The sequence below is a fragment of the Pelobates fuscus genome, chromosome 2 (genome assembly GCF_036172605.1).
Source record: "Pelobates fuscus isolate aPelFus1 chromosome 2, aPelFus1.pri, whole genome shotgun sequence".
NCBI classification, from domain to species: domain Eukaryota; kingdom Metazoa; phylum Chordata; class Amphibia; order Anura; family Pelobatidae; genus Pelobates; species Pelobates fuscus.
The window spans coordinates 357,584,089-357,609,221 of record NC_086318.1 but is presented as its reverse complement, the minus strand read 5'-3'; the positions used below and the strand labels follow the sequence as shown (position 1 = coordinate 357,609,221).

The 25,133-nt window shown below is 37.3% G+C and overlaps 1 protein-coding gene across 10 annotated transcripts in view; it reads left to right on the top strand.

Moving 5' to 3' along the window:
* Nucleotides 1-22,212, top strand: part of LOC134587347 (sodium/calcium exchanger 1) — a 439,447-nt gene extending 417,235 nt beyond the window's left edge. For all 10 annotated transcript variants that reach the window (XM_063443659.1, XM_063443655.1, XM_063443658.1 and 7 more), the window contains 2 exons: nt 6,372-6,647; nt 21,823-22,212. In XM_063443659.1, the coding sequence (XP_063299729.1) occupies nt 6,372-6,647; nt 21,823-22,199 (653 nt within the window). In that variant the 3' untranslated portion in view covers nt 22,200-22,212. The remainder of the gene's footprint in view (nt 1-6,371; nt 6,648-21,822) is intronic.
* Nucleotides 22,213-25,133: the final 2,921 nt, after the last annotated feature.

Sequence of the window (25,133 nt, the reverse complement as noted above, 5' to 3'; positions counted from 1 at the left end):
TTTAATTTACAACTCCCCCTCCGAACGGATGAAAAGGGTTAACTTACCTTTGCTCCCATGTCGCGATGTCTCTCTGTGGACGGTCCCACCTCCTTGACTGAGATCATCAAGACTGATGATCTCAGCCAATCATATATATTCTATAATGCACATCACTTTTAGAGTTACTCTGGATTGCAACAAATTGATATGTAAATTGCAAATATAATGCATATGTAGATGATTTGAAGAAATCCTCCATTTGTGCTATAGTTGCAGCTTGGATATTTTAGAATTTTGCAATCCTGTTTTAAATTTTGTATAATTCACAGTTTAGGTAATTCATTGTGTGTGTTTTCATTGCTGAGGGCTCATTAATGTAATGTCCACTATATATGAACATATACAGCAAGAAATCTTTCATATCACATCATCATTTATTTATTCCCCATTATTCCCTACTAGTGAACTTATTCCCTTAGAGACTCTTCCTCCAGTGATGCCCCTCTCCCTCCCTCCCCCTTTTTGCATATTCTCTCGCCCACTTTCTGTCCTTCTGTACATATTTTACTACCACCTTTTGTCCCTCTTCTCATATTCTGCACCAAGACCCACCACATTCTGTCCCCATTCCCACATTCTCCATATCACACCTTTTACTTTCTCCATATTCCCCCACACACATTTTCTGTCTTTCTCCTCATATTCTCTCCACCACACTTTCAACTGTCTCCATATTATCCCCCCACCCCACCTTCTGTCTCTCTCACAGTTTCTTCCTGTCTGCCACCACAAAAGTACAGTGATTCACTCCCTACCTGTTCTAGAAGAATACCATTACATTTTACTCCATCTGCTGTGAGGAAGTCATTGGGAGAGAATACAAAATCTATCTATTGCAGCCCTGGTACCAAAGTGTAGCATCCTGATACCGTGCATGCTGCCAGGACTCTTGCTCGGCTGCACAGTGTGCATTGTGCACACACTGTATATTATAAAAGCCTACATTAGCAGAGGAGTAACAAACGAGGTACCCACTTTTGTTAACCCTGCGTGGGTACCTGCCTGGCATCTAGAAGAGGGCATTAGGATGATTAAATGCAAGGAATGTAATGAAAGCAACGAAAAGGTTTCTGTCAGCTTAAATAACTGAAAACTACTTGAAAAGTATATATTTATTTTTAGTTAGTGTTCTTTTAAAGTATCTGCCAGACAGATTTTATAGCCAGGACAAATTGATTGTTGAATGAGCGATTATTAGAATATTCTACAATAATTGAACTCTGCTTCCTGAAAAATGTGATTTGACTTTAGACACATTTTAAAAGAACTGCACTTGAACTCTCTGCAATTTGATTCTGAACTTGAGCCTGCACTGATGAAGGGCAACAACTGATGCCTGCAGAAGTGTCAGATGTTCTGTTCTCTCTCTTGTGGATTCTTTCAATTAAAGATTTGAATTACATTATGGTCATCAAAGGCAAATGCCAGGGTATCGTCCTGGTGCATTTTGAGATGGAACATTGCATTCAGTGTCACTCGACCAGCAGAAACTGTTTTGAGGTCTTGGGCTGAGCTCTTAGCAATTTTTCATTTTATCATACTCCATTTCTTTTTGTGATTAACTTAATTGTGACTCTCGGTGCAGATGTTGCCAGCTGCTTCTCAATCCTGATTATGACAGCTTATCCCCAAAGCCCATATACATCCTCCTGCTCAATCCAACACAAGCTAAATTAATCATTCCCTAAAGGGATTGCTTTCGTAGAGATTTATTATTTTTTTAATACTATATATATTTTTTTTAATTTGGCACAGGAATGTTTTTTTTTGTAATTTGCTCCTATTGTACCTTTCCTGCATGCTGAATGTGCATATAATACTGAATAGTGTAAATTAATAAAAATGCTTCACACAGTCCTTAAATAAAATAAAAAGTTGCCCTGGGGCAGTTAAAGTAATGTAAATATCAGTTACAATGGCAGATCATTTTTATAAAGCTTTGAAAATAAAGTTAATGTTTATATCATCTTCTGGGACAGAGCATTTTGTAATGGTAATTCACAAACAAATGTGTATAGAAAGGCAATAATCCTTGATGGAATTTAGTTATTTGGAACTTGATACATTCATTTTTAATCAGATAGGGGCTAGATTTTAGAAGCTTTCCTTCCAAACACCATAATTCACAGTTTGTTTGTTTTTTTATTAACAGGGTGATTCAAACACAAACAGGAATTTCAATAGGAGTGGAGTTGAATATGATTAAATGTTTATAGTACTGTGGAAAAAGCAACATAACCAAAGTCCCTCTTTAAAAATAACACAGTGGATCCTTGACACTTTAAAACTGAATACAAAACCAATAATGAAATGTATAGTGCTATTCAATAAAATGCAAATTGTTGTGCAATTCCTAGTTATTTTTAAGGCAGAAATATCCAAAATGGATACATTCTCCATTGTAACTATGCTTCCAGTTCAGCCACTTTAGCCTTAAAGAGTTACTCCAAGCATCATAACCACCAAAGCCCACAGTTATGATACTAGCAGAATCCCGGCTCAGTTCCCCATTGAGAGGAACACAGTTTTGCTAAAGTTTGCACCCATACCTGGTCCCACCTGGCGTTAAGCCTCCAGTAATGGTGCCTGAAGTAACTCTTTAACTATGACATTTACTTTTACCTCACTTTGAATTTGACTATTCTCACTTTTTTATTATTATTATTATTATTAGTAGTAGTAGTAGTATTGGTATGTATATAGCGCCAACTTATTTATATTGGTATGTATATAGCGCTTTACAATATTCGGAATGGGGGTAGATTTAACAATAAATGAGGCATTTACAAAATGTTACAGGAACAATAGGTAGATGAGGACCCTGCTCAAACAGGCTTACAGTATAGAGGAGGTTGGTTATACAAACACAATAGGGCAGCAAAGGGGACAGCAAAGAAAAAGGTGGAAAAGTAGCAGAACTGGAGAGCAAAGTATGGTTCTTTAGGAGAGCAAGAGGCATTTCTGAACAAATGGGTTTTGAGGGACTTATTAACTTCCTAAATGATTGAAGACTAGGGAAGAGTCTGATAGGGGTAGGCAGACTCTTTGGAGAAATCGAATAAAAGTTAAACCAATATGTCATTCAATTATTTTGATGAGCAGAAGTGAACTTATAGTTCTCCCATATGCCAGTACAGTATTTCCGGATTGCCAGCTAAATAGAGGACTCATCTTTGCCTTCATTGCTGCTTTCATTATCATGCAAATTCAAAGCTTTTTTCAATAGTCCCTTCCTGAAATTGCTAAATTCAACAAGGGCTTTATAATTAATTGTGATGCTGTAAGTAAGAATATAGAAAAAAGATGGATGGTTTACATTGATAAAATTGTCACTTTGCCAAGTCTAGATGAATAGTGTTAGCAACATACTGTGAAATGAAACTAATGAAATAAATTGCGCAGACCGGTTTTGAAATACAAATTAAAGGTCTTCTTTTGTCATTTTTAAATGAGAATGATTGATTTAAAATGCCAAAATACATATATACCTCCAGCTGTAGCCCACAGGACAAAGGTCTACGGCAGCTGAAGGCTATCTGATGGCTACCCCTGACCTAATCAATAGCAAATGAAAGCAAAGTAATTATACACATGTAAATATTTCACAAAATCAATCCTTTTATAATTTTCCAAGCAACCTGCTGACATTAGGTAGATGCTTTCACATGTGGCATTAGCTTGATAAATACATTAAACGTGTACTTATTTTTAAATGCCCAGATATCTGATAGAAGGTCGTGCTGAAATTCAGGAACATTGACAAACAATATACTTGTCACATTTCTTTATATAAAAATGGAAATGTAGGGGGCGGAGCCAGCGCCTGCACGAGCTGGATGCACATTGAGACAGCTCTGTACGTTCAAGCCGCTGAACCGGGCTAATAATAGTTCCAGACCCTGCTATTCAGCTCCAACAGCACCAGCTCGACGCCCAAAGCTATGGGGAAGAAGTCAAAGAAACACTGAGCGGACCCGGGCTTGGGCTCTTGCGATATCAGCAATTTTCTCCACACAACCCCGCGGCCAGACACACCAATGGCGTTGGATGATGACTTCAGGGCACTAATGGCTGAAAGTAAAACTATGTTTAATGCGGATATGGCCCCGATCTGGGAGGCGGTAACTAAACTCACAGACAAAGTGCAAGCTGTGGAGGAAGCCATGGAGAGCACCAAACTGGCCGCAGATGCCGCCATAGGCACACTTCAAAAACAGTGCGCATACCAACAGGCGCAGATAGCCACAATGGAAGACAGAGCCAGGGTCCACAATTTAAGAATCCGGGGGGGTACCAGAAACGGTTGCAGGAGCAGAACTTCCCTACTACTGCTGGAGGTTCAAAAACAGTGCGCAGACCAACAGGCGCAGATAGCCACAATGGAAGACAGAGCCAGGGTCCACAATTTAAGAATCAGAAACGGTTGCAGGAGCAGAACTTCCCTACTACTGCCGGAGGTTCATCGCCACACTGCTAATGCCCAAACAGGCAAAACAAGTGGTGGTAGACTCCTGTTTCCTTCTTAACAAGGCTTCCAGCGCTGCTCACGAAGCACCCAGAGACGTCCTGCTGAAACTGGCTCGAGACTCCGACCGCATGGGAGCTCTGAGAGGCTCCTCTACAGTGTTATTTGAGGGGGCACAGCTGATATTTTTCCGGGACTTCTCCAGACACACACTAACCTGGCGAAGATCCCCCAAGCTACCCACCCAGCTACTGCAAGAACACTCTATCCCCTACAAGTGGGGCCCACGCGGAATCCTGGTTGATAAAGCCGGCAAGCTGCACACATTGACATACCTTTCAGAAGCACCTGCTTTCCTTCAGCATCTAGGCATACCAGTGGTAAAGGTACTACAGACGGTTTGTCCATCATGGACAGTTGAAGGAATCACTCCTTTCGTACCCAGAAGGGGGGGACGTGAGACGAACATCTCACTCACCTAAAGGCTATACCTACGGATACGGATTAGTTCACACTGTTCATGGTTCGCAAGACTGACTGTTGCTGAAACTCTCTGATTATACACCCATATCCTTCCTTATGTTTAAACTGGCTCCATAAGCTGCTGGACTAGCCCTGTGTTAAGCTATATCCCCCCCCCCCCCCCCCCCCATACTTCCCTTTCATACAACATGCAAAGTCTAACGTTTATTACCTTTCCATTTTAAGCACACCCATGTATGCACGGCCCACATCCTAGGCCTTCCACTCAAGCAATAACCTTTCAAGTGGAGTACTACTGCTTACAAAGGCTAGTAAGCCAACTACTCATCCCACAAGGCGCCTTAGAGAAGCCCATGGCTCACAGCTTTAAAATGACAAGAGTGATGAGGCGCTACAAAACCTAATGCCAGACCCCTTCATAGAAGTAGACAGCCCTAAAGCACACTGCCCAAGAAGGAAATCCTAGCCACAATTGTTTAAAAATGAGTGGAATAATGCCATGAGATATTGAGTTCCTCATTATTGTGCAATGCTTATTATTGTATGTTACATGTGTCTTGTTATCTTTTAGCGATCACTCGCAAAAATAAAGAATAAAAAAAAATGGAAATGTAAAATATTTGAGATTAGAATAATTTGGGAAAAACAACAATACTGCAATTTTTGATTCAGCTTTAGAAATATACGTCATGCAGACAGACAAACTTATTTTTAACAAAACTAAATTCCAAAAGATATCAAATATCAGATATCAAATAGGAAAATTAAAGGCAAACACAATGGAACCCAATAACCCCCATAAAATTGGGATGGATAATTTTTTGCATCCTACGTGGGTGGATGGCTGCACGGGAAAAATAGTGCAGGAGCCTACAACAGCACCACCGAACTCATGTGGCACAGGATGGTATTGCACTGGAATGAAATGACCAGGAATCCTGTGTTGACCATGACAGATTGTAGAACATGGGCCACATTATGTCTTTTTTTTTTATTATTTCATCATTATTGACACTGCTAAGCTAAACACAAAATGTAGTAAACTTCCCTGTGTTTCTGAGCTTGTGTGAAATTTGCCTCCAAGTACAATTTCCCATTTCCAGTTGACGGTAAGTAACCTGTATCCCAGGCCATGATCAGTAAAAAAAAATACATTCACTTAGGGGAAAGTGGTCCAGGTTTATTATGAGTGTAAAGTGCTTAATATTGAGATACATTATATTGGTTTCCATGGCGATTGCTCCTTATTTAGCAATTTGTCCCAGAGTAGCACCTGCTTTATTTTGTCTTGATACATTTTCCTCTTAGTGTTCTCTTTTTATATGAAATGACATGTACTAGGTACCTATTAATATTATAACCTTTTATTACATTAATCTAGGAGAAGATGATGATGACGATGAGTGTGGAGAAGAGAAGCTTCCATCCTGTTTTGATTACGTGATGCATTTCCTGACCGTGTTCTGGAAAGTTCTTTTCGCTTTTGTGCCACCCACGGAGTACTGGAATGGTTGGGCCTGCTTTATTGTATCTATTACTATGATTGGTCTGCTAACAGCCTTCATCGGGGATTTAGCTTCACATTTTGGCTGCACCATTGGATTGAAGGATTCTGTCACTGCCGTAGTGTTTGTTGCCCTAGGAACTTCAGTGCCAGGTAAGTGCGTGCCCTGTTTTTGTAAACGTGACTGTATATGCATTTTAGTGAAATACCTGATTAAAGGATTAAATAGAGTCCTTTTTTTCGGCCCGTAGAAGACTGCTGGCTAACCTTGGGCATTGCAGTTTTTTTAACTACATTTCCCATGGTTTTCAACTAGCAAAATGTAATTTACAACAGCTTTGGTGGAGAAATGTAGTCCTACTTTTAGTTAAATATGCTTACTTACACTGCCTGAGCTGCTCGCAGTAGACCATGGAGTCTCTGTCTGCATCTAACTTAAATATTGATACCATATAAATATATCTACGCGTATGGGCCAAAATATTTATTTTCAAAGGAGTATCTGGGATGGTGGACCAAATGATATATTGGACAGTATTTATTATAATGATGTTGAAATCTATTTGTGAATATTGTATTTTAAAGGGACACTATAGTCACCAGAACACCTACAGCTTTTTGAATTTGTTCTGGTGAGTAGAATCATTACCTTCAGGCTTTTTGCTGTAAACACTGTCTTTTCAGAGAAAATGCAGTGTTTACATTACAGCCTAGTGATAACTTCACTGGCCACTCCTCAGATGACTGTTAGAGATCCTTCCTGAGTCATGGCTGCCTAAAATGCATCCAAACATTCAGTATCTCCTCCCTCTGCATGCAGACACTGAACTTTCGTCATAGAGATTCATTGATTCAATTCATCTCTATGAGGAGATGCTGATTGGCCAGGGCTGTGTTTGAATTGTGCTAGCTGTGCCCCTGATCTGCCTCTTTGTCAGTCTCAGCCAATCCAATGGATTGGATCAGTCTACCACTTCTGCTAATGTCAGTAGTCAGTGGGCAGGTCTAAAGAAAACAGGGACAAAGCCAGCAACTTCAGGGTTGAATACAAGTAATATTTTACTATATTTTGGGAGGCATGAGGGGGGCAGGGGGGCTAGATGGTGGTTTTAACCCTATAGGGTCAGGAATACATGTTTGTTTTCCTGACCCTATAGTGCTACTTTAAGTTTAAGAATGGAATGCTTGTTACAAATGTACATCTTTAATGATTTATGTTCAAATATTTAAATTTGTAATTATTTAGAAATGTATTATTTATTATTGGTTTACTTTGGCAGCAGTGGTTTTAGAGAGATGTATGGTTTACAAGGCAGTTTAAAAAAAAAAATAACTGCATTGCTATAAAGATATAGCATATACCAAACAGGGCACTCCAGACCACTGAAGCACGTTAGCTGAAGCTTTATGTGTGAAGAGTGTGCCTTCTTTTTTCATTTTGGAAAAAGTGCAGATTTGAATAGAAATTGACACTTTTATACATTTTGGTTACTGATTACACCCTCCTGACTTTTCAAGCGACAACAGGTCCTGTTACTTCCTGGTTTGGTTAGCTTATTTGCAATGAACTCAAGAGGCAGCAATTGAGCAGAACGACTGCCTTGCAAAGACTTCTCATTGAGCTGCATTGGGAAGTCTGTGATTGGACAGCCACAGAAATTCTTGGTTGAGTTAGGAGGGGAGGGTTTGCAAAGGCTGCAGACAAGAGATCTGCATTTTTTGCAAACTGTTTTTAGATATAACTCCAATGAAAAGATAATTAAATGCATGCAAGTTTTCATTTGGGGTATACCTACTAAAAAATGATTTTTATTTTATGTTTTGGCAATGAAGGGTCCCTTTAACAGATCTTCCAACTGTCCTGTATCAGCAGGCCAGTCTGAATCTTGCGTCCATCAGGTTAAGCCTTCCTCACATAGGTTTTTGCTATTGATCCAAGGAATGCTTGTGCTCTGTTCAGGGCACTAGGACCCTACAGAGCACACCGAAACAGAGGCCCCTGAAGGGTCTGCCCTTCTATGATTCTCAGGCAGCCTGACATGCATTCACATCTGCTTTAGTAGATGAATATTGATTCAATTTGGCCCTTGTTTTTATTAAACACAAGTATCACACCAAATGCTAGTGGAAATAAAGAATACAAACGTTTTAAGTAGTTCAAAGATGAACTGTGTGCATATAACATTACTCTGAAACACATTAAGCAAATTTAATGTTAGCTTTCATTATGTATGGCTAAATATATAATTTGCTCCTTATCTGTCATCACAATCTATGTTTTTAAATAACATGCCTGCTTCACCTTGGTAACGTTCATAAAATCAAGATGGCTGCTCTAAACAATTTTTATTTTATAATAAACTATCATAATATTTAAACTTCAGTGTTTCAGCAGCAACAGGCATTCCATTGCACTAAAAGCAGATATAGTTGTTTTTAATTGTCAAACAGTATTAAAAAAAGGAACATTTGTAGCACACGTTTTTGAATAGGTACGAAACACCCATCTTCCTTTTTACATCAGTCTGTGTCGCTGTGTTCACAAGGAGACTGAATTTTCCCTGTTTGATAAATTATTACCAGACGTTATATAAAGTTTTAAACAGGTTAGTATAGAGTTCTTCTCTTAGAAATGTCTCATTTGCCAACCTGTGTGTACAAGTAATGATTGTGAATTTAGTTAAACAAACATTTTATTAAAGGGACACTATAGTCACCTGAACAACTTTAGCTTAATGAAGCAGTTTTGGGTTATAGAACATGCCCTTGCAGCCTCACTGCTCAATCCTCTGCCATTTAGGAGTTAAATCCCTTTGTTTATGAGCCCTAGTCACACCTCCCTGCATGTGACTTGCACAGCCTTCCATAAACACTTCCTGTAAAGAGAGCCCTATTTAGGCTTTCTTTATTGCCAGTTCTGTTTAATTAAGATTTTCTTATCACCTGCTATGTTAATAGCTTGCTAGACCCTGCAAGAGTCTCCTGTATGTGATTAAAGTTCAATTTAGAGATTGAGATACAATTATTTAAGGTCAATTACATCTGTTTGAAAGTGAAACCAGTTTTTTTTTTTCATGCAGGCTCTGTCAATCATAGCCAGGGGAGGTGTGGCTAGGGCTGCATAAACAGAAACAAAGTGATTTAACTCCTAAATGACAGTGAATTGAGCAGTGAAATTGCAGGGGAATGATTTATACACTAAAACTGCTTTATTTAGCTAAAGTAATTTAGGTGACTATAGTGTCCCTTTAACACATTTTGTACAGGTCTCTTTTCCCTGTGTAGCTTTGAGTTGCCTATTTTACAGATAACACAACTTTGTCAATGGCAGCTAAGGCTTAAAGGATAACTGTCACCTCACAACTATTTTTTTTACGTAGCAATTATTTCAAGGTTTGAAAGGAAATAGATGTATTTTTTTACGAAGTATATGTAAAAACAAAATAGAAAAACCAGGAGAAAAGCTAATCTCTACCTTAAATGTATAACAGAATCCTTCAGCCATATACATGCACCTTGGGTCAGAAAGCATGAAATCCAACAGTTGGTCACTTTTGTCCAGCTTGAAAATTACCATTAATGACAACTCTTTGTACACTGTTTTTAAGACAGTGTTCTGCCCAAGAACAAGAATTTTCATCTAGACCATCTTCTTTTAGTTGGAACACTAATCTATTGTGTGAAACTCTATTGAATGACTTGGCAAAATCCAAATAGATCACATCCACTGCAACACCCTGATCTATACTTCTACTTACTTCTTCGTAGAAAGCCATTAAGTTAGATTGACATGACCTGTGCTTCATAAAACCATGCTGATTTTTGCTGATAACCACATTCTTCTCAAGGAATTCCTGAATATTATCACTTAATAACCCTTAAAATACTTTTAAATTTAGATTGATAAATGCCATGCAAACATATTGAACCCTTTTTGCGTATAGCACCCACATCTGCATTCCTCCAATCCTCCAGTGAAAGAAAAGAATCCCAAAAGATTAAAACTGAGTTTCGCTTGTTTCCTCTATTGGCCTTTTTAAAATGATATGTTTTAGTACCCCATGTGCATTTGCCTTTTTGAGTCTATTTACACAAAATACACCATATTGTGATCACTTTTTCCCAATTGTTCCCCTAGTTGAATGTTTGTCAAAAGATAAACATTGTTTGTTATAAAAAAAAAAAAAAAAATCCAGATAAGCATCCTTTCTAGTTTAACAGGTCCAAAAACCTGATTCCTGTGCTACAGGACCCAAAAATCGTGACTGTTCCACCAAAACAGTTGGAGGCCTGGTTTAAAGCAGGCTTTTTTTTATTTTATTTTTTATTAAGTTCTTTACCCATATATTGCAGGAGGAATCTATATTGCCCCCAAGGGGTAGTTATCAAAGTCATAGAAGTAATCATTACTTGTTTATTAATTATTGTGACTAGTAACAATTGGACAGAAAGTGAAACACAGTATTTTTGAGTGGCCTTCACTTACCAAAGGAAGAAATGTATTTGTATTTGCAACATAGCATTGCTATGAATTGGGGGTATGCATACAAATAAAGCAAAACTCCTGTTTTGCTTTCTGCCTGGGGCATATGGAATTTTAATCCAGCCCTGGGTGATTTAGTTGTTTTGAATCCTTTTTTTTACTGAACCTTGCGATGATTGCTCAATGCAGCCAATATCTGTTGATTTAAATTAAATCTGGCTGGTACACAGGTTGAAAAAGATGATAAAAAGAGCATCACTAGAGGTATAAACAATAAGTATATTTTCTTGAAAGAATTAATAGCTTGAGGACTATAACATTTTATTTGTCTGTTTGTGATGCAGAGAAGCATTATTTGTTTGATTTTAAATAGCTTTCCGAAGCTGCTGCAGATCATAAACCAGTAGGTAGAATTGCTTAATTTTCACAGAGTCTCAAATAGAAAATTACAAAATACTCATTGGTTAAGCTGTATTCACAACATGTGGCATCTTTATACAAAACCTGCATGGCAATTATAAAATAAACGTCAATCTGTGGATGTATGCCGACTGCATAAACCAGAACTTGTCCTGAACATTTGCATTTAAACAGATATCATATTATAATGCTTATGAACAACATTACTTAGCATTTTTCAATGTTGGGACTGAACTTTTAAAATAAGGCCTGCACAGCCTATTGTATAAGGGTCTGCAATCGAAAGCACAAACACACACGCCGCGTATATATATATATATATATATATATACACACACACACACACACACACACACACACATATACTGCTGTGTGTGTGTGTGTGTGTGTGTGTGAGAGGGTGCTGTGTCTAGGTGCTGTGTGTGTGTGTGTGTGTGTGTACGTGCTGTGTGTGAAGGCGCTGTGTGTGTGTGGGGGTGCTGTGTGTGTGTGGGCGCTGTGTGTGTGTGTAAGGGTGCTGTGTGTGTGTGGGCACTGTGTGTGTGTGTAGGCGCTGTGTGTGTGTGCAGGCGCTGTGTGTGTGTGTAGGTGCTGTGTGTGTGTGAAGGCACTGTATGTGTGTGCAGGCGCTGTGTGTGTGAAGGCGCTATGTGTGTGTGTGTATGTGTGAGAGCGCTGTGTGTGTAAGGGCACTGTGTGTGTGAGGGCACTGTGTGTGTAAGGGCGCTGTGTGTGTAAGGGCGCTGTGTGTGTAAGGGTGATGTATGTGTGTGTAAGGGTGATGTATGTGTGTGGGGGATGTTAGTGTGTGTGTGTGTGTGTGTGTGTATATGTAAGGGTGCTGTGTGTGTAAGGGTGCTGTTAGTGTGTGTGTGTGTGTGTGTGAGGGTGCTGTGTGTGTAAGGGTGCTGTTAGAGTGTATGTGTAAGGGTGCTCTGTGTGTAAGGGTGCTGTTAGTGTGAGGGTGCTGTTAGTGTGTGTGTGTGGGTGCTGTGTGTGTAAGGGTGATGTATGTGTGTGCTGTTTGTGTGTAATGTTTGGGGTGGGGAGGCCGTTTAGTTAATATCCCCCCTCCCTTCTTACCTTATGTAGGGAGGGGGGACCATGCTGGTGGTCCAGTGTAGAGTGAACTCTAGCCCCCATAGGGGGCTAGAGTTCACTCTCGCGAGATCGGAGCGTTGCCGCGGTAATCGCGGCAACGCTCCGACCTCGTGAGAGGAACCCAGCGGAGCTGCTGGCAAGAGCTCCCCGGGTCTTCTCCTGCCTCCCTCCCTCCCTCACCGGCCCACGGAGTGAGGCACATAGCACGTGCCACGGGGATTAGGGTGTGCCCCGGCACACCCCGTGCGCACGCCTATGAAAGCATTGCAGAATATGTTGGCACTATACAATAAATGCAAATAATAATTGTAACAGTACATGTTTTTATTAAAAAAAATCAAGATTTGGTGAGGTTCTTTGAACAGACGAGCTTTAATTCCAAAGGGCATTAATAAATATTTATTTCTTCAGTTGTAGTGAAAAAAAATACAATGTGTTGAAAGATAATTTGCTTTTAATAAAGGCTTGTAGTGCCAAAAAAACACATAAAAAGACTAGGTTAGACACATGATCTAATACATAAAACTTTTCTTTGTATAAGTTAAGTGAATTTGTAATTTAAAATCACATAGCACAAATGCATATCAAGATACTGAAATAGTTATAGGAATGCATGGCTAAGAAGCACGAGACTGGACGCAAACGATGATTTATTTGCAGCTACAAAGTCCCAACAGTACATATCGGAAACACGATGTGCCGGAGCCCGGAATCACAGGCGAACAAAGAATATATACTGTAAATGATATATTACATACGTATACAGAGAATACAAAATTACACCCATATTACAATAATAATTAGCCAATTATTAGGCTAATGCTTATCTTTTACATGAGCTAACTGATGGTGGATGTTCCTGACATTCCACATGTGCGTCTTGGTCCTAGATGCTTATACAGTAGTATTAACCACTTTTCTTGAACATCCTTTAGCTTCTACCACAAAACAGATAAGTATCTGGTGTTTAATACATTGCATGGACTATTAATATCTACTGCTATAGCCAATCTGCATACTCAAGATGAGCCTTTTTATATCAGAAAGATATAGTTGTTCTGATGACAATTTACACACTGTGTGTTTCTGTGCTGTACCAGAGAGTGGGTAAATGACAGTGGTCGGTATCTGTGTAAGCAGATGGAATTGCCGATCAGTCGGTAACAACTAATGACGAATTGAAATCCAGTCTGTAATTACTAGCTGTTAATAGCTACTAGCTGTTCTTATTTGTGACAGTTTACGGCAGCTATTTACCATAATGGGTGGAAACTAGCACTATGTCAGTAGAATATTTTACCTTCTATATTGGTACAACAGAGAATTTCGCAGGCATGTTTCATTTGTATAAGTGCTGTTTTAGACTCCAAAGCCTTAGTGCATAAACTGCCAGTGCTGCATGACTAGTGTTCCAGACACTTGTTCTCTTAATGTAACACTGTTTCTGGCTCCTGTTGCCTAGTAGAATGTATATTTTTCTATGCAGGAAAGAGGTCTCTATGCCTCACACCCATCCCAATTTTACTGGGATAGTACCACCATCCCGACTTTGTCCGCTAGGGTCCTGCTTTAAAAGAGATGTAGTGTAAGTGCATCATTAGAAAGAGTGCTCCCTTCATGTCCTGCCCTCAGTGGGCTGGCCTGCTTAATTGGACTGCCCACGTTTGGGCAGAGAAGTGACATAATTGCATCACTGGTCTGCCCACTTTACCCCAGCATTCCGCTTCATGAGACGCCAATGTTAGGGGTATAGACCTCCGTCATAATACTTGACTTTCCATTGTGCCCAAGGATAGCAACAGTTAACCATAAAAACTGATTTTATTTATAAAAATAAAACTGCTGAGCCGATCAGAAAATGATCAACACAAGCTGTAGAGAGTGCTACATCAGAACGTATAGAACATTTCTGTTGGCAGAGCCCCTTTAAGTGCAGGGACAGTATAGATGAGCTTACATGGATTAGTGACAAACTATAGGCAAGAGAGACAAGATTAGAAATCAGGTTTAACACAAGCTATGGAAATCTCAGTCATCAGCCAATATAACAGATGCCAGTCTTTGAGAACATACTTGTTAGTGCTTAATGAGACAGTATTTTCCTTTATCTTCTTTGTAAAAAAAAAAAAAAAAAAAAAAAAAACCTTTACATGTCACTGCTGTTTTATTGAGTTATCTGTGGTTTTAAATTTCCTTTGCAAAGTCAATGTCATTTCAAGGTTAACAGGAAAAAGGCATCTGTCATCGTGCATATTTTATAGCTAATACAGGTGATAAAAAATCCATACTTTTTGTCATGATAAATACAAAAAAAACCAATAAAAGATTTCAACGTGCTTTCCGAAAATCTAAAATATTAAAATGAACATTGCAAAGGATAAGTGACAATATATTAAATTTACATTTTTGAACTTCAATTCAATTTTATATTTCACTATATATTTTTAGCAATGCATGGTGTGAACGCACATTCTGTAGGTATATGTGAACCCTCTAGGTATTGTTTTTGCATGGAAAAAAAAAATAACCAGGTTTATACGTGGTATCAATTGGGTTTGATTTGTAAAGAATGTATGTGTCTTCAATAGCAGGCAAAGCAAAATTGCTATTCAAACAGTAGACACAATGACAAGGCATAGCTTGAATAGACCACGTAAATCACTCTTTGGATCGCTCTAGCCAAATTGCTTGCAAATATATGGATTGATTGATACATTTAGCACAAGCTTCTCTCTGCTCAGTTGGTTGTTATTCCTTTGTACCCATGCTGCATAAATTGCCATCCCACAATGCATTATGGAGTATGAGCATGAGTCACGCCAACATACTAGTAGATATAAGTGAGATTTCACATTAGCAGACAAACTTTTTTTTTTATCTCCAACTATAGTTATGAAGAAAATACCTACATTCTATTAGTCTGCAATTTTGTAATGTACATAAAGACATTCTGACAAATTATCTTGGTTTTCACATTTTGGGTTGCAAAACATAAAAATGCTATTATTTTAATTACTGGTCTGGTTACAACAGAGGGATAAACAAACACCGATAGATTATGGTGCATATCCTGTTCATGAATTCAAAGAAGAATTATATCTTTCATAGGACATTATGTGAGAGCCCATATCTCAGCCTTATAAAATTTCTAGAATATCAGTGAATGGATATAAAGAGGGCTATGAACAGGAGTATTTACATGGAATGCACCTGCATTCACCAGTATAAAATTGCAAAATCCAATATATACAATACTCACCCAGTCCAAAACAGACTTACTCTTCTCATTAAACAAAATGTACCACTATAAAGTGAAAATACATTGATAGTTTTTATATTTTAATTCCGTTTCCTATAAATTATTATTATTATTATTATTATTTTAATATTGATTGCAAATCTTATTAAAAGGACACAACAACATAACCAGTACAGCTAAGTGTGGTGCATCATTTAGGATGGACATTCCCTATTTCGGGTCCAAATCAAACTGTTTTCCTTTTCTATCCCTCTTTTGTAGGCGCTCCATTGGTGGTGTATAACAAAGATTTGTCTTTAAACTATAATAAATGTGTTTAGAAATGAGTCTGTGTAAATAAGATACATTGTTTTAAATCACATTTTAGTTGCAGAAATTGTTATTAGTAAGTCAGCTTACTAGTAAATCAGCAACAATTTCTCAGAACTGCCCCGCTCCTGGCCATACCCCCTGATCTATGTCTAATTGTTAGGGTATGATATGACAAAAAGGACTTGCTTCCCCAGTTCCAATTATATTGCAAAACTTACACTGAAATATTATCAATGTCACTTTTATCCTAAATAAGCAATATAGTGTTTCCCCATCGCATCAACAAAGCAGGCTATTCAATAAGAGACACTTTTGATACCTAGAAATAAATAATTGAATATATATAATCACCATCAATGTGACTAGCACAGTATATTTAATACATTAAGGCCTTTTTATGACACGATCATTTAAATGGAGAGAATGTTCCGTCGTATTCCTACAAAGAGTGTCCACTAGATGCATATAAAAAATTAATCAAAGCTAGGCTTAAAATGTCTCATCTCATTTTTCGTTGATTCTCTCTTAGCAGTCCAACTAAAATGGATCCCGAGTTTCCATTTTTTAGCTTTTCATTATATAAGGCTGACAGTGATGTTTGTCAAAGTACAAAATCTGAAATTAAAGAGATTTTGAAGTTGTATAGAAATAGAATGAATGTTAATGAAGGAAAATTGACTTTAATGAAGTAATTAATACTGGAATAACCATGCCTTGCAGGGCCTAGACAACACCATAAGTTCCTCATTGTCATAATTACAGCTTAACTGCTCTTTAAATGGGTATGTATGGGTCTTATTAATTCTCTACTTGTAAGATGATTCATGGATAAAGTACAATTAGCAAATGCTGACGATCTCTAACGCAGGCTTACATGCACATCTGGATCAGGCACCATGCTCATTATAGAGCAGCACTTTCAATTAATATATGGAGAAAGACATGGAAAGTTTCCAAAAAAAAGACATTCATTATATAGGGAGATAGAGCATTGCAAAGTACCTGTCACATGCTCAGTTTTTATTAGCTGATATTCTTTATGAAAGCTTAGGTCTGTTTGCCTAACTGGAGTGCATCCATTTCAAAAGGATTTTATAATTTTTTTTTATGTTTTCGTATCCCCTGTAATTGACAAATATGTATTTGTGAGGCGTGATTAAATTTAAAAAAAAAAAAATGCTTGTAGTAGAATGTACAAGAATAAAGATGTACAAAAAGTCATACAGACAAATAGTAAATGTAGAGTAATGCTAATAAAATGGTACAAATTACTACAGTATCCACATTAGGTTTACAACTTTATTTCTAAAGTAGGTTTCCAGGCTGTGTGCTAACATTGCATAGCAAAGTTAAAGGGATACTGTAGGCACCATAATCACGTCACCATATTGAAGTGGTTATGGTGCATGGAATCCATGGGTGCCTGATCCCACAATACTTCTAAATGGTTTACCCACCATATAGTAGGGATGCTCGGCTCTCAACAACCTTCAGCTCGGCTTTCAATGATGAAGTGGCAGAGCTGGGGCTATGCTCTGCTTCATGCCATTTGATGGGGTACCACTAGTAGTGGGCAGTGATAAGCTAAATTAGTTCTCAGCCAATCACTGCCCCAATCCCTGGTATGAATTGGTATGGTGTAAGTCTGAAGCTAAGCTCTATCTCTGTGATATTGTAATTAGAAACTTGGCTGCAGGCTGCCAGGGACTGAGAACTCTGCTACGCTCACTACCATTTTGTTCATTGGTCTCTTACTTCCTCCTTCTAGATACCCATATCTAGAAGGTGTCGTTTGCGTCTGTAATAAGGGAATTATTTCACCTAGTTGAGTAAGCAGGATGGTATACATTTCTGGTATGCTTTTGTTATACCTCGCTGCAGCTTAGGTTGGATAGTACACCAATCTTGCTAAAAAATGGAGGTGGAGGGAGGAATTTAACTGTTAGGGTCTGAAAAAGAGAGTATGTGTGACAGATGTGTCATATTTATTGCATTGAGTCATCCTATTGATAGTAGATACATTTTGCCCAGCTGTTTAATGTCACTGTCAACTAGTTAACAGTTAAAGGACCAGTGAACCATTTATTTCACTTGCAATATTACTTACAATATGTATTATTTCCTTCTGTTTGTAATTTTGAATCTAGGACAACTCTTTACTTCCACAAAACCAAACATTCATTCAGACTTTTCATTGAGTCTTTGAGCATTGAAAGAATAATATCACTCAACTCCCTTGGCAGGTTACCAGTTTGGGGAAAGTGAATGGGGCAAAGTATCTTCATGGTGCTGATGCCCCTGTCTAACGCCTGGATGACCGCTTTAGGCCACTTTAAATGTAATCCAGATTAGCCTGTGATATCTAAACAGCGCTAGTACACCCTGGCTGGCATAGTTGTGTAAGTAAATATATTTATGTTTTAGAAAGCAATTCCTCTGTGTGTCTGTTTTGAATGATGGCAAACACACAGATTGTCAGCATAGCTTTTCCCATAGCTTTAAGGAAATGAACTCATGCTTTAGCAATCCTGTAAAGTCAGGTGTTTGGCACAATTACTAAATCACTGATTTTCTGTTCATTATAGAAATTCTCGATTCCAGGATTCTGTGTCAACAGTTTTTTAAAAACACTTATAAGTCCACAAAATTAGCTTTATATTACTAATTGAGGTATAAAATAGTTTGCTTCTGTTCCAATAGTGAGGCTTGTAAATAGTTATTATTTATATGTTTCTTTTAGCAGTCCATAACTCTTCGTTTTATTATGACTTTAAGAGCCTTACTGGAACTAACAAATTGGGTGGCTCATATTTTAAAATGGCAGCGACCACACTGCTCTAACGTGTTCTCTGTGGAGCTTTACGGCAGCCAGAAAACACCAATTTACGAGAAACCTTTATATCATGTACTGCAAGCAATCAAGTCTGTGCTACAGTTTCAAGCTTACAAGAAACACTTTAATGACATTTCAAAGCCAAAACATGAAGTCTGCTAACATATAAGCCTTCTGTATCCCCAATGATTAATTAATTTTCAGGCATATGATATAGAATACCATCACTGAACATATGTTTTTTTACTTGAAAATAGGACATAACCTATGCCTGCTTGGGAGATGTGAAGGTGAATGAATAACACAAATCTATATCTTTGTTCTTCAGTTCCAAACATATTCTTTTGATGTCTTATTGGAACTGTAGTGACAGGAAGTCAGTACCAAGACAACCTAATAGCTATTCACAAATATGACAGGGAAATCATTTGATCACTAAACCATGAACTTTGAAGAATAGACAATGAAATTGCAAAATTTAGGGTGCAATCTTTGAGTAGGGGAGTGTTTCCAACTTGGCTTTGAAGACCTGACTTAGTTAAATTGGTTGTCAATTGCAAGCTGGTAGGGCATAAGGTAAAGATCGCTCTTCTTGCCGCCCGCCCCCATTCCTCATAGCTCGCCCGCTCCCCATTTCAGCGCTTAGAGGAAGTAGGTACAGTTCTCTTCATTTCCTCCTGGTGCACAGAGATCTGCACAGGGCTAAAGAGACAGGAGGATGGGGAGTCTGGTCCAGCTCTTCCAACTCTTCACTCAGAAGCGCTAATAGAAACTGTGGGCAGGAAATTCCAACTCAATAGAGGAACTGAATGGTACCCAGTGGAACCAAGTAAGCTACCAAATGGTTTGTTTACTTATATGGGGTGTCACTTTTGTCACTATTACCACTACAGTGCCCCAGTAAAACTGCAGCAATAAATAAAATCACTGCAGGTTTAAGCCTACCCACTGGATCTGGTACATTAAAAGGAAGAAGCTTTATTCAGTATATTTTGAACGCATTATGTTTTTAATGTATTAAAAATAATGGTCAGATGCTAACATACAAAAAAGATCACCATCTTCATAGCTATATGTTAAAGAATAATTTGTTCGTTTCCAGTATTGTGGAGCTTTTTGCAGATGATCTAGATAGAAGTATCCTGTCCACATCACTCAGAATTATATGGGAACATTAATACTATCTACATTTTTTCATTTTTTTATTAATGTTCCCATATAATTCTGAGTGATGTGGACAGGATACATCTATCTAGATCATCTGCAATATCTGTTGGAAAGTAACTTTATTCCTGCACTTTTTGGGTAATTTTGCTGACATAACCGATATCATACAATTACCTCTGCATAATTTATCATTATAACAGTGCAATACAATAAGAATTAGGTTAGAAAAGACAGCATATGTATTAAATGCAATTAAGCCCGATATTATTTAGGGTTTACATTTTTCTGTTTTTTTTTTTTATCATGAGTGGAAACAATTGTCTTTTTCTTTTTTGGTATGTGAATCAATTTAAAGCAAATGGAGTGTTTCTGCTGATCTGAATATCAACATAATTCTCTATTATTATTTTTTTATTTCTATGTCTATGTCTATTAATAATTAATTCTAAAATTCAATATTGTAGTCTTGGTACAAACAAACTATTTTTTTTTCAAGAAGTGGACAACAGAATACATTATACCCAATAAAATACTATCTACATTATGTACCAAACACTAAACTGATAAATTTGTATGCATCTATAACAGAAATATCAAGATATTTACCTTTTTTAATTAGAAAAAAAGCTTAACCCAAATCTAACATCTAACATTCCACAAAAAGCTCCACAATACTGGAAACGAACAAATTATTCTTTAACATATAGCTATGAAGATGGGGATCTTTTTTGTATGTTAGCATCTGACCATTATTTTTAATACATTAAAAACATTATGCGTTCAAAATATACTGAATAAAGCTTCTTCCTTTTAATGTACCAGATCTCTTGTCAGCAGCCTCTGCAAGTCCTCTCCAAACCCGTTCAAGCCCATTCAAACCCAGCCCAGACTTTCTGTGGCTGTCCAATCACAGAGTTCCCAATGCAACTCAATGGGAAGTCGTTGCAAGTTCCGAGCAATTGCTGCCTCTTGCGTTTAGCTCCACTGAGCTAAGCAACCAGGAAGTGACAGGACTAAATGACTGTCTGATTGGCAGCCAGGGGGATGTAGCAAGGTTAATTTATAAAAGTACTTATTTCTATTGAACTCTGCTTTTTTTATAAAATTAAAAAAAGAGGGCACACTCTTAACACCTATAGCATGTTAGACAGCTGGAGTGCTTTAGGGGTCTTGAGTGTCCCATTAAAGAGAATAACCACACAAATGGTTATGTTGCCTGTAGTGCACTGGTGCCATGCCACAGAAAGTAATCAAACTGTTTTCAAATTATTTGACATTCTTATGATATAACTAAAGGACGTTCTCGTTTAGCATTAGGTATAGCAATTTTATTTCAATTTGAATGGAATTCATTGGCTGAGAGTTTTCTCTGATTTGGTATGCCAATGAATTTTATCCAAACAATGGCAATTTGACTTCACTAATACAGAAATATTCCTCATTAATGATCTATGAAGAGTAGGCAATATTAGATGTGACCAGGGACCCAAGAAAGTGTCAAACCATCTGAAAATGGTTTTAATACTTGGTGTGGGATAGTGCCATGGTTCTTCAGGTACTTAGACTGACTCTTTAAAGTTTAGTTTTGAAAGCTACTGATATGATTTTATATATCGTAAAATGTTTCTCATTTTCATATTTGGGGTTTCAGGTTCAAAGTACTATATCTCTAAAATGTATTAATGCAAATTAATTCAACAGTTTCAAAATTCAATACATCCAATGTAACACAGTTCTTTCTTTGTTTCCACAGATACCTTTGCAAGCAAAGTAGCTGCTACCCAAGATCAATATGCTGATGCCTCCATAGGTAACGTCACTGGTAGCAACGCTGTGAATGTTTTCCTTGGGATCGGAGTAGCTTGGTCTATTGCTGCCATTTACCATGCAGCCAATGGAGATGAGTTCAGAGTTCAACCTGGCACACTAGCTTTCTCCGTCACCCTCTTCACCATTTTTGCTTTTGTAAACGTTGGTGTCCTCTTGTACCGACGGCGACCTGAAATCGGTGGTGAGCTGGGCGGGCCACGGACTGCCAAGCTTCTTACAACAGCTCTATTTACTCTGCTATGGCTCTTGTACATTCTCTTCTCATCTCTTGAGGCCTACTGCCACATACAGGGCTTCTAAAGACACACTCTAACGTAATTTTATATATATATATATATGTATATATATATATATATATATATATATATATAAAACTATCTAGATATATATATATATATATATATATATATATATAAAACATATATAAATATATGTATAACGAACAGAGGAATACAAAAGACATTTGCCATTTTCACTTACCTGCTGATGGGATGCAACTGTAGGAGCATTCCTTTTAATGGGTAGGAACGAGAATATAAGGTTTCTAACCCAGGGGCATCATGTTGAACTAGGCATGGATGCAGGGACATCTTTGCAACTGTACCTACAACAGTGTGCTATAAATGTTTGACTACTTTTATTTTTGAAATGACTAAACTGAATGCAACATGGTCCTTTTTGTTAAAATGTAAAGATGCCGGAATTACTAGTAACTATATTTTTTGTTGGTTGGAGAGAGCAAGGGGAGAGTGCCTGAAGAGAGACACAATAGTATATCAGAGTTGGTCATGGATTGTGACATTTTTGAAGTCCAAAAATATTGGTCAGTCCACATACCAAAATTGCAAAATAGCATACCAGCGAGACCTGATTGCGAGTTCATAGCTTAAAATATGTTTCTTTACTATGACTCCTTGGCTGTACATCCTCTTTTAGTCTAGTAAAATGTGTGGACATGTATAAAGAAATGTTTAAATGGGAAACAACCAAAAAAAAAAAAAAGTAGCCTTTTCCTCTCCAACTGGTTGTTTGTAATTGTAATTAGCATGCGTCCTGCCCTGTCCTGAGTCATGAAATTACATCAAGTCAGCCTGTTTGTGTTTTTCTGACTTAACACCATGCTGTATACCAAACTCCATTATGGTCTTGACAAGATGTTCTTCCATTGCCATATACGTCACATCCAGAAAATCTGTAAAGCGATCTTCTGGATATTTCTCTTCATCATTACACTCATGTTCTGGAATGTCTTTGTGCAAAGTTTTAACTCGGTGCATGAATGAAAACTATTTGTGTATGCTCTAGCCTAGTGATAACCCTTCTACTAATGTTGACTGAATGTGAAAGACATGAAAGTGTTTTCTCCTTCTGTTTCCTCACCCACTTTTACTTTTTTTTAGGTGTGGGGGAGGGTTATTTTGGTAATAATATGGGTATTGGGAATATGGGTATTGGGAACTAAGTACAACCTTTCTAATATTAGAAGAGGTTTGTAAAAAGCAGTATCTGACCGATGTGTCTGAAGAGCACTAAAAAACAAAGAATAGCAAAGCTTCCTGCTTATGTTGCCCATTGACTGTTTGCAAAGCATAAATTTAGCTAGATGCAGATAATTCAATACCAAAAATGTGCATGGGATTTTAAAACATTATTTTAAAAAGTATTTATTTGACTCTATATAATTTTGAGTAAATGTCAAGTGGGGATAGTAGTTGCAGCTAGAGGCTTATACATTGTACCTAAATGTTGTGGCCAAAGTATCTCCCTTCTCAATATTAATATATGTTCCTTTTATATATATATATATATATATATATATATTAATTTAAAAGTGGTACCTTTGCATTGTAGTTAAAACTGGATCTTTTGGGGAATGTATAGAACTAATTAAAGGACATTGCTCCTCATCCTGTACTGCTTTCCAGCAGTTTAATTGGTCAAATATTGGTCCCGTTGCTGTCCCGAATGATAGGAAAATTGTTACATATTGAAACATTCAATATGTACTGATATTTAATAATATTTAAGACATGGAATTCTGCATGTGGTCATTTTTTATGTGAATTTATTATTTCAATGGACCTAGGAATAAGTTACATATTATAACAATAAGACTATGCACAATATGATCGGACTGCATTGGATGTATTACCACTTCTATAGCAATCTAGAAAAGAGCTGTTCAGCGGATCAATATCAGTCAGTTTAACAGCAATTACCACTTTAACACTAATTCAAAATAGCTGAGCTATTACTTTAAAGGAATATCTTATTGTAATCTTGACGTTTTAAATTGCTAGTTTATATTTTAGAGGTAGAGTTAGAGATTCCAAATGATATGAACTGCAATCCCCATTATTCTTAGCCAGGTAGAAAGGCACACAGTTGGCTGGAATGTTCCAGATACTTTCCAGTTACAGGCGGATAGTGGTGAGGGATATCGTTCTGAATTGTTTTGCTGCTGTAAACTTGCAAAAGGGATTTTTATTTTTTTATTTTTAATACATTTAGAAAGATTGTAAACTTGGTAAAGGCAAGGAATGTCTGTTCCTTACAAATTAGCTAATATATGTTCCAGGACACAATTTTTTTTCAGCACAGTGTTATTATGATAGGTCAGACCCATAGATATCAATACCCCATGGGTAACAACATATACCGTTATATAATTTTAGAAAATTCACAAATGTCCTCTGTAAGTATACCATGCTTTTTTTTGCCAACCTTCTATTTTTTTTAAGGAATAATCCCAATCCCAATAATATCCATCCCAATAAATATGTCATATACAACATGTTGGTCTACCACTGTGGTATAAAGGCTTTTGTGACAGAATTGGCCACATAGATGTTAATTTATTATTTATCATATAAGACAAAATGCAGAGTAGGCTCTTCTTACCTATCCTTTTCAATGTCTAATTAAACAGTTTTTGTGCCAAAATAAGTAAAATAATTGTTCAAAATAATTTTATTTTTAGGATTAAAACAAGTCTGTGCGACATATCTCCTAGCTCAAAAAACGGGACATGGGATATGCTTGTGCCACCTCAGAATACACATAATACAGTTTTCCATTCGACCTACCACAGAATGTTTAAAAATTATATTTTGGAGTTAAAAACGTCTAGCCTGAAATACCCCAAAACATTTTCTCACAGCTACATTACCTCAAAAAAAAGTATATTTTCAAAATTTCTTTTCAATTGTGTTATCTAATAAAGCTTGATATTCA